Here is a 10,785-nt window from a genome sequence, read left to right as displayed (position 1 = left end):
CCTTGATTGATTCCCACACTTCTTTGGCACTTTGGTGTTTAGCAACCTGCAAGAGAACATTTTCTGGTAGAGTTTGAAAAATTATACCTTTAGTGGTATAATTTTTCTTCTCTTCAACCACATCTTTGGTTATAGCATCCCAATGTCCATATGCCCTTAACATAGTTTCAATCATAATAGACCAAGTGGTGTAGTTAGTTTCTGTTAATTTTGGGCATTGAAATGGTACAGCAGTACCTTGAACTACAATCTATTTTGAACCCCCTTGGTTTGATCCTCCTGTCATTCTTCTTTCTTTTGCAAGTAATTTGGTAAAAAGAGTTGTACCTTTCTGTGTCTTTCTTTCTCAGGTAGACAACAACGGGTTGTCACAATCTTCTTTCTTCTTTCTTCTTTATTTCTTTATTTCCTTCTTTCTTTCTATCTTCTTTCTTCTTTCTTCTTTCTTTCTTCTTTCTTCTTTCTTTCTTCTTTCTTCACACTAGTTTTGCTGTTGTGCAGCCGGTCCTCAAACCTTCATGCGATTTACATGTAATCTCCCACCTCCTTCTTCTAATCGATCCTAGTCTCTGATACCAAATGTTGGAAACCAGGCCCTCAACTCCCTCTCAAACAATGCACATTGTATTGTTTAATTACGTATGAAAATAAGATGAAGAGAAAGTGTAGTTGTAACTCATACGGCTGCATATATTTCCAGAAAAATAAAAGGCTTTTATAGCCTACATAACCTAATGGAGCTAAACAAACTAAACTCAACTAAGCCCACGTTCCCTAATTTTAATCATCCATTAACAGGGCCCCAAATACTCGTTCCTAACATGACCTATTCTACCTAGTTATTTGACTCACAAAATAAAAGCAAATACTAAAATAAACTAAAAACATATTTCAAGATTAAAACCTACAATATACTACTAGAACAAGCATGAATAATATAGCCCCTAACAAAACAACTACCATCTGCATTAATGTCATCATTTGTCGCTGCTCTGTAATCCGATTTGACTCTAGCATCATATCTAGTTTTTGAACTCCTTCATCTTCAACCCATCTGAAAACCCACAACCTCCTTCTCCCTACATAATTAGGTCAGTGCATAATACCCTTACTGCAATCCTACTAAAGAAAAGGGAAATTTATTTTTACCTTATAATTAGGGCACCCCCAAAATTTCTTCCCTGGATTTTATGGTGTGTGTGAAACAAACTAGGGCCTAAATCTTCACACCAGCTTGATTTTGCAGAAGATGTTGGCATTTTGCGTGGGAGAATACTGCGATGCGAGAGGATGCAAGAAACAAGGGGAAGGGTTATGTGGGAGAGGGTTATAAAATGGGGCCTATGTTGTTTGATATGTCACCTAAAGTGCCAAATCAGCACATGGGTAACCGACTACTAACGGTCCAACATGCTAAATGAGATATTTGATACATTTAGTGAAAGTATCCAGCTTTAATACCCCAAAACTCATCCAAGGATAAAACCAACACTTTTTGGAAAACTTAGGGCTTTTATGACAATTTCCCTTAATATTTTTTAAAATAAGAATAAAGAAAGTCTTTTCGGGCCATGAAAATGTGGATGTCACAGTTTCAGTCAAAAAAGCGTCATTAAACTGACGAATTTACACTAAATTCACACTCATTAGAGTTTGTGATGGATTTGTGACAGATTTCCAGCAAATTTGTGACAAATTTCTGAGGAATTTGTGACGGATTTCGACGAATTTTTACTAAATTTACGTTTGACGGGAAAATTTTGAAGGGTAGCCTGTGCTACCACGTGCTACATATTATATCCGCCACTCGGTGCAACTCTTTGAAAACATAAATATATAGACATAACCTATAAACTTTTCAAAGGCTTGACTGAACCTACAAATACACCAATTCACATATACCATTTTTATAATTTACTCTTTCTTTTATTTATGAAATCATATTATTTAACCCTTTTTTCATTTTCTATCAAATATGTAAAACGTTACTTATGTAACAAAAATGCTACTCAAAGATAAAAATGATAGTTAGATATTAAACGAATAAAAATGTTATATGAATTAACAAAAAGGAAATCCCTAGAAAAGTCCTAAAATTTTACCCTAACTTGTGAAAAATTACCAAACTAAAATTTGTTTACGAAAAAACATGAATTACCGGTAAAAATGATGATTTGACCACTTTTTTCCGGTTTACCGTTTTATTACTTACATGTTTCACTAAAGTCTTATTATTTTACCCTAATTTGCGAATAAGTCCCAAAATAAAATTTACTAATGATTTGGTCATTTTCTTCATGTAACATACATTTTATCAGTTTCCTTGATGACTTAGACACCTAGTCATTAAATTAGCTGATAAGATGAATATGATGAGTTATATAATGTCACATTTACTGTAAAATTTGATATTCATCTCATTGGCTAATTTATGACTATGTATCTACATCAGCAAAGAAATCAATAAAATGTGTGTTTCCAAGAAAAATGGCAGAAAAATGAATTGATGTCAGATGAGATGGATATATTGGGTTATATAAGATTAGATAGACAATTTGATATTTCTTATAAACATAAAAATAATGCAGTTGTTGTTAGTTTATGTAATTATTGTAGTCTTCGTTGGATGCATTTTATGTTCCAAAAAGATATTCAATACATCAAGATATCAAGTTTTATGTTAAACATAACATTATATAACTCAACATATCTATCTCATCATCTCATTTAATAACTAGGCGTCCGAGTCAGCAATGAAACCAATAATATATATTACATAGAGCAAATGACCAAATCATCAATAAATTTTATTTTGGGACTTATTCGCAAATTAGAGTAAAATAATGGGATTTTAGTGAAACAAGTTAGTAATAAAACCGATAAACCGGAAAAAAAAATGTCAAATCATCATTTTTACCGGTAATTCATGTTTTTTCGTAAACAAAATTTAGTTTTGGATTTTTTTCGTAAATTAGGATAAAATTTTAGGATTTTTCTGAAGATTTGTTCTGACAAAATAATAAAATATATACATTTTTTATGATTAACCATATATTTATGGGAAGAACGATACAAATGAATTTCTTGCCCACAAATTTTCATGACGTGCCAAATAACTCGCAAAGTCGCTTGAGTGATAGATATCTTAGAGTTATTAAAAACAAATAAGGAAACTACTAAAAAACCGTTTAAAGTAGAGACTAGTGAGAGATCTTTTAAGAGATTCTCTTCAGGAATATTAACTACTAATCATCGCCGCCTCATCCTCTTAAGTAAACGACTACATATAGTTGTCAGTAACGATCCTATTTAAGGTAATAAATATGCACACAAACCCCACCCACATGCAACACACAAACACTTCCTTTTTATTCCATGCAACGTCGCTGTCGTTTACGTTCTTGATTCCTGGGTGTCATCCGAATCAGGGTTTTCTCGAAAGATACATTATCTGATGGAGGATTTGAAATCTGCTGCATTGACGGAGGATTGGAGGAACTTCTCATGGAATACAAAGGGAGATATATTTGAGATCATCAAAAGAGCGATCATGGTGGCTGCCTCTGATCACCCAACGGAGTTCCGCACTAGAAGACACGAGATTGTTCGGACTCTCTTCTCCAGTGAGTTTATGATGTGCACTGGTTGTGATAATGGTAAGAAACATAGCCCCAAGATGAGTAAACAGACGGAAGAAACAAAAATAATTGGCGAGGATTTGATGATGAAGGATATTCTTGATAAGAGCGCAGATGAATCGGAATCCCTATTGGTTGTGCCAGTGCCACCCACGGAACAACTCGTACCCACCTGCAAACAGCAAAGGCCGACGATACTCAAGTTGAATACAGAAACGCAGTTCCCAATTCCAAAGGGTCCAGTAACTCCTGAAAATAAAGATATCGGTCTTGGAACTAGGGGTTACAGTCAAGGCGTTGTTGAGGTCTTGAGGATGAAGCTGAAGATACGTGACAAGAGTGGAGATCAATCCGAATCGGAATCTGTGTGTGACTTGGTAACGAAGCTTGACTCAATGATGTTATCTGTGAATAGTAATCTGGAGGCAACTGAGATAGGAAAATCCTTCGACCCTCTTAAAAAGCATGCATCGAAGAATGTTGACCAGATTGCAAGGACACTCATCAAAGAGTGCAAAAGTACAGTTGATGAATGGACAGAGAACCAATCAAGCGTTGACTGCGTTGTGGAACCAACATCTCAGCAAGTAAAGCCAACGAATCTGCATCTGTATATGGAGAGGAAGTTGGAAGTCTCTGAAAAAGCTTTAAAGATCGGAGATGGTGGAGTGACGGATTCAATGGAAAAACCGAAAGCAAGAAAGAGAAAGCTGCAAGAAGAGTTTCAAAAAGTAGAGAACATGAAGAAGAAGCGAAGAATACAAGTGATGAGCTGCATGGAATCACCAAGCATGGCCTTCTTCCCCATATGAGTAGGGCAGATCTACTTGGTGTCCGGTGTGGACAACCCTTCTAATTTTACAGTAAGTTAAGTGCAAAATTCAGTATATATTCATTAGGGAAAATTACACATACTCCCTATGAATTTTCTAGGGTGTATCGTTTTAGTCACTTAATTTTTTAAATGGCTTTACGAGGGAACTAAGTGTATGGAAACCAAACAATTTAGTCTCTATTACTTATTATACCCGGTTACCCTGCCACATCATCAATGACATGGCAAAATTGTAATTACGCCTAACGACCCAAACGATGTCATCTATAATGTGAAATGTAGAGGGAAAGTATGCACTATTCAACCCGCCTCCATATAAAAGTAGAAGATTGTGCCTTAAAATGGCACAATTCGAAACCTGGTTACCCTAACTACACCCTTAACTTCAATCCCAATCAGCAAAACCATGCATTTACGATCATCTCCAAATCACAGCTGGTCACCCAACTATAGTCGGCACATGGTTGAGAATGTGTCCAGTGGAGTCACCAATGAAGACATGGCGATCAATGTGCTCTGGACATAGTTGGAGGTGTCGCTTGTAAGGGAGGAGATTGCAAACGACCTTCATGAACTACGACGCAACGTCATTAGAGACTTGGACGCCCTAAACCATGAAGTCAATGATGTTAGGGCAGTCAACTCAATCTTTCTAACATAGTTGCTGATTTGAATAAGCATTTATGTTCATTACAAGCATCTCGTATGTCAACATCGTCTTGGGTAAAAACAAGTGCAAAAAAGTCAAATGTGTTTTAGGGCTTTTTGGTGTCGTTGTTGTGGGAGTATTAACCTACATGTTCTTAAAATGACTGAAGAACTTTAGTTACAACATTTCTGTCGTGGGTTTGTATTTTGTTATGATGTGCATCTGGTTTATTTTTCTTATTAGTAAGACATTTTGTTTCTTGTGTTTTTGTTTTTGGTGGTTGTTGTTGGTGTTTTTGTGATCATGTTGTTGTGATGATAAGTTTTTTAATGGTAATTACAGGTGATGATAGTTGTATGTAGTAAGATGTAGGTATAAATCTTTTTTTAACTTGTCTAATAGATGTAGAGATGTAACACAAACCCATGAATGAAATGTTGGTTAAGTTAAAATATTGTTGTTATAGATCTGAATGTGCATGTAATCTGTATAGAAACAAACTATTAATCATATATGTGATTAACTAAAACCCAGATTTGTTGATATTCTTCCTAAGACCACATGACAAAGGCAAACTCCTTTAAACAAACAAAACAAGGGCCCTAATGTTTCTGTTGGGGACAAGGGACAAAATAGAAGAATCTAATACACGAGGCATCTTCTTAGGACCACTCTAAAGTCCTTGTCTTTAACCCAGAAATGGAAAACCATGGAAAAGTTCTTTTTTGTTGTTTTTGTGCATGCCCACTTGAATAATTACATGGAAAACCTGAAATACCCCTAATGGGTTAAGTCACATAAAAAGTACTAACTAAAATGCCCACAACACCCATTCAGGGTTTCCTTATACAAATGACTAAAATACCCCTAATGGGTTACCTGCTTTAAATGACTAAAATACCTTATTTGTTTAAGTAATTAAAATGACAATAATACCCCTAACAGCTTAACTTCTTTGATTGACTAAAATACCCCTACTTGATTAATTACTTGAAATAACATACACCAATTGGATTAACTACTTCAAATGACTAAACTACCCCTAAACTAACATTACTGCCCAAAGTATTTCAAATGACTAAACTACCCCTACATGTTTAAATATTTGTAATGACTAAAGTACCCCGTACACACTAATATAAAGAACATCATACATAATGTAAGTACATACACCAATCCACATATCAAATCTTAAGATTAGTATAACATAGATTAACATAACATAAATTCCCTTGTTCCCGGCCACATTAATAACATTACCTAATCCACATAACAAACACACAATTAGATTGTAATTAATCCAATTCCATTAGCGAATCAACACTACTACCTTCATCATCAACCCTTTTAGCAAGCTTTAGTTTAAGAATTCTCTCAGACTTTTTCCTCTTGCTTGGTTGACCTCTACTATACACATGCCTAATAACTTCATTAACCCTGCCCAGTTCCTCACCTTCATTAACCCTCACCACTTCCTCGGATTCGTTTACCCTCACAACTTCCTCAGCTTGTGGATCAACTGCATCAACCATAACATCATCTTTCCACCCCCCCTTGCATATTCACTGACTCTTGTGTTTGCATAACCTTTTGTTTCTTTGTGACATTAGTTTTAGGAGGCCTTGGCACTTGAGTGCAAGTGGTCTTGTTGTGTCCTTTCTGTTTGCATATGCCACAAGAAGCCTTTTTCCATGCCTTTGAAACCATGTGTTTTCCAGACATTTCAGAAGAATCCCTTATTCTTTTCATGGTTGGTCTTCCTGGCATTCTTCTTTTCAATGGAGGAAATGGAGGTATATAGTACGTAAAAGGCCACATGGTTATTCCATTCATGCCATTAATGGATTGTTTGTAGGAATTATGGAAGAAGGCTCCCAGGTACAATGGGTCTACATATGGTCCATCAAGTGTAACGTTTAAATATGCTAATGTATCTATTGAATGAACGTAACCATAGCCATTTAGTTTCCATAACCTGCAACCGCATTCCTTTTTTATCACATCAACAATGTACAAATCATCCATTTTCCTTGTTTCAATCTTCATACCTCCTTAAGATACATCCCGCCAATGCCTACATAATGTAATTCAAATATTTAGAGTTGAGAGAGGTAAGGTATGTATGAATAAATAAGTGTACAAACCTTTGGTCAGTTTAGAATATTTAATCTTGTTCTGATATTTAGACAAACAGAGTAACAATTCCATCCTTGACCTGTTAGTTTCATACTCACCATCCTTTGCATCACATATATACGAATGTCCTCTAATATGCTGATAATTGGTTTCTTCCTAGCATCCAAAATGACACTATTAAAGCACTCTGAAAATCCATTCTCCACAGACTCACAAGATGAATTGTGAACTCTAAAAAAATCTAAAGATCAAGTCTTTAGATCTCTATCCATAAGATGCATAACGGCTTCAGGAATCAACTTTTCAATCTATGTCATGACTATGTTAAAATGTGCTTCAGTTGTTGCCTTGCTTTCTCTCCAAACAAATTTTCAAACTTGGCTCCACTAAACTTCTTTCTAAAATTGGCATATATATGCCTAGCACATTGCATATGTTCTGCTGCTAGGAATACTTCTTTGATTGCCTCAACCAAACCCTTCATATGTAACAGGAAAGAATGGAGTTAGAAATGTAAATATTTATTATACTATGTTTAATATTTTTTGAAACATACCTTGTGTTGATCAGAAATTAAAACCAAACCACTTCATTCATTCAAACACTGCAAATCTTCTGAAAAATCTTCAATGAACCATTTCTAATTCTCCTTGTTTTCCACACATACACACTACTAAAAACTGAGTCTAATGCGACATTTTATATGCAACTTTTTCACAAGAGTTGCATTTGATTATAAAGAGGTTTTGTTGAACAAAAAGGTTGCATTAGAAGATTTGAACAAAAAGGTTGCATTAGAAGATTTAATGTAACTCTGTTTAAAAAAGTTGTCAATTTTATTAAAAATTGCAACTTTGTTTTTAAAAGTTGCAAACTTTACTAAAAATTGCAACTTCTTTTTAAAAAGTTACAAATTTTATTGAAAAGTGTAACTTTCAAAAAAAAAAGTTGCAAATCTTATTATAAATTACAAAAGTTACATTATCAATTTTAATTTCCTCGAGTATATATTTTTTTTATTTGCCTCCAAATAAATTAAAAAAAATTAATTCCCTCTTTCTATGTTATTAATTTCAAAAAAAACATTGAATCAAATTATTACTGCAATGTCTATTTAATAATAAAAAAAGTCCATTCCCTCTTTTGCCCCCATACGCCTTTCCCATTACGAGGGCAAGAGGGCAAGAAACGACGGGAGCTTTTAATCATGCATACCTTCACGATTGGGCTTCCATGGAAGGGCTAAAAAACTCACTCAAAACACATTTGTGGGATGCTATTGATCAAGAAACAAAAACGAAGGAAAGAAGGGAAGGAACGTGCCAAGGGAAGAAGAAACCAAAGGAGAAATGAGGGAGGAGAAGGGTTTCTACTAAGGCAAACCTCCAGCCTCATTCTAGGTATGTTTCAGTGATTATACATCCCGTTTTCTGCTTTAATCCTTCTTGTATAGGAGGCTATAAGACCTGGTGAATTTATTCGCTTTTGGTCTACATAAACCAGGTAATTCAAGACATTTTATTCTCATTATTTTTTCGGAAATTCTTGCTGTCAAAACATTGTATTGGGGTTGTCTTTAAGTGAATTAAAACGGTCCGTAAGTCCCTATGTAATGTTTTTTAATTTTGCTTACAACACCACGTGAATACTAGCTTGAATAGCCATAAAAAAGACTACAATACCCCTTGCGTTTTTTTCCTGAAACCACAGCTTAAGGGTTGAATAAAATGCTCTATAAGTCACTTAATATGTGCCTAAAATTCACCCAAGAAGTATGCAAGTGTAGGCTATATGTAAGCTTACTAAAAGATGCTAAAATTGTAACAAGTGCTTAGTAAAAGTATGATGCTATAAGTATATATGTATTTGGTATAGATGTTAAAACTATTTTTGGATTATCCAAATCATAAAAACTTGTTAATATACTTGGTATGTTATATTAAACTATCCTTTAATATGCTTATAACTCTCAAATTTTATCACTAAGTTTTTTGTTCATTTTAATGAATATCACATATTTATTACACAAGTTTACTTTATGGACACTTTGGAGACATAGGTGGTACTAGGAGTAGTATAGGAGTAATGTAGATTTGTCGTTCTAAAAAAAATATGGTATGCTATATTACATAAACAAGTTTTAACAGTTTTTGTGACAGGAAAGACCGTTTGGCTTTGACCAATTTTAACAGTTTTTAAATAACGAGTTGAAACTTAACTGCATGTACTTTTGCTCTTACAGAGAAATGAACCTGACTCTAGTTCCATATTCTTCAAATCCAAGCCTTATAGTATTTAAATGGCTCCCATTTTTGCTTGCTAGCAACGTTAGTTTAGTCTTTTTAATGACTATTCATCTAATTATGCCTTAGATCCCAATGACACTTGATATGGAAGCTCAATTTAAATACAATGCTTCTAACCTATGGAAGCATATATGTGACATCCCCATTTTCACGGCCCGAAAAGACCGATTTTGTTTATGCTTTATAAAAATCAGAGTACTTCTTTTCATAAAAATGTTGCGGAATTTGTTCCCAGAAAAACATGATAAATACGTTATCAAAACATTTTCGAAGAAACGTATTTTATTTCTTTTAAAACGTTTGGGATGTCATCGTCAATACATAAACATAAGCATAAACAGAACTTACTAGTGATCTACCTCTCTTTAATCTCTCAGTGTAATGTGACTTCATGACAACACCTGTGACATAAATAAACTGAGTGGGTCAGGTTGGGAAACCTGGTGAGTATATAGGGTTTTCAACCCACAATAATGTATTTATTATGTTCAAACAATCAAACCAATTACCCATCCCCATTATCTTCTTTAGTCTTAAGGATCTACCCTAAGAATCAACTATTCCTCGTTCATTCATTCCTAAGGATCATCCTAAGGAATCGGCACGAAGTCCATCATTGCTACGGTTTACACAACCGGCACTAAGTCTGCATAGTCGCCAGGGGTTAGGCACTAAGTCTGCATAGTCGTCAAGGTTTAGGCACTAAGTCTGCATAGTCGCCAGGGCTTAGGCATCAAGTCTGCATGATCACCAAGGTTTAGGTATCAAGTCTGCATGATCACCAAGGTTTAGGCATCAAGTCTGCATGATCACCAAGGTTTAGGTATCAAGTCTGCATGATCACCAAGGTTTAGGCATCAAGTTTGCATGATCACCAAGGTTGAGGCACCAAGTCTGCATGGACGCCAGGGTTTAGAGTACACCGGGTGAACACATCGTTCACAACACTTACATGTTGCGAGCCTGCTAGTGTTCCACTGGACTGTCTAGAATAGTCCGTGGTTGTCATCCATACTCTTCTGAATGACGGGGCCATCGTTTGGGAAAAGGCTTCTCACATCGTTCACCTCTCACCCTCACCTCGTGGTCTATATAACACCTCTCAACTCATCTTCCAACTTATATTCCATCTATTACATCTACCCATGTTTTACCCCAACATTTTTGTAGATATAAAATACATATACAGTTTAAATCCTTTAAAACGTGTATAAAATCGTT

At 35.0% G+C, this 10,785-nt stretch overlaps 1 protein-coding gene across 1 annotated transcript; it reads right to left on the bottom strand.

The window, feature by feature from the left end:
• Positions 1-6,658: 6,658 nt before the first annotated feature.
• On the bottom strand, positions 6,659-7,147 carry LOC145064196 (uncharacterized). The gene has a single exon (XM_079011686.1). The coding sequence runs from the start codon at positions 7,145-7,147 to the stop codon at positions 6,659-6,661; it is 489 nt and encodes a 162-aa protein (XP_078867812.1).
• Between the last annotated feature and the right edge of the window lie 3,638 nt (positions 7,148-10,785).

The sequence above is a fragment of the Lactuca serriola genome, chromosome 7 (assembly GCF_051521515.1).
Source record: "Lactuca serriola cultivar US96UC23 chromosome 7, Lser_US96UC23_V15, whole genome shotgun sequence".
In the NCBI taxonomy this organism is placed as follows: Eukaryota; Viridiplantae; Streptophyta; class Magnoliopsida; order Asterales; family Asteraceae; genus Lactuca; species Lactuca serriola.
The sequence above is the reverse complement of the archived record's forward strand: the minus strand, read 5'-3'. Positions and strand labels throughout refer to the sequence as shown.

What these genes read in the sequence shown, in the direction of transcription:
- LOC145064196 (XM_079011686.1), bottom strand. Translation starts at nt 7,147, where the DNA reads ATGGATGATTTGTACATTGTTGATGTGATAAAAAAGGAATGCGGTTGC.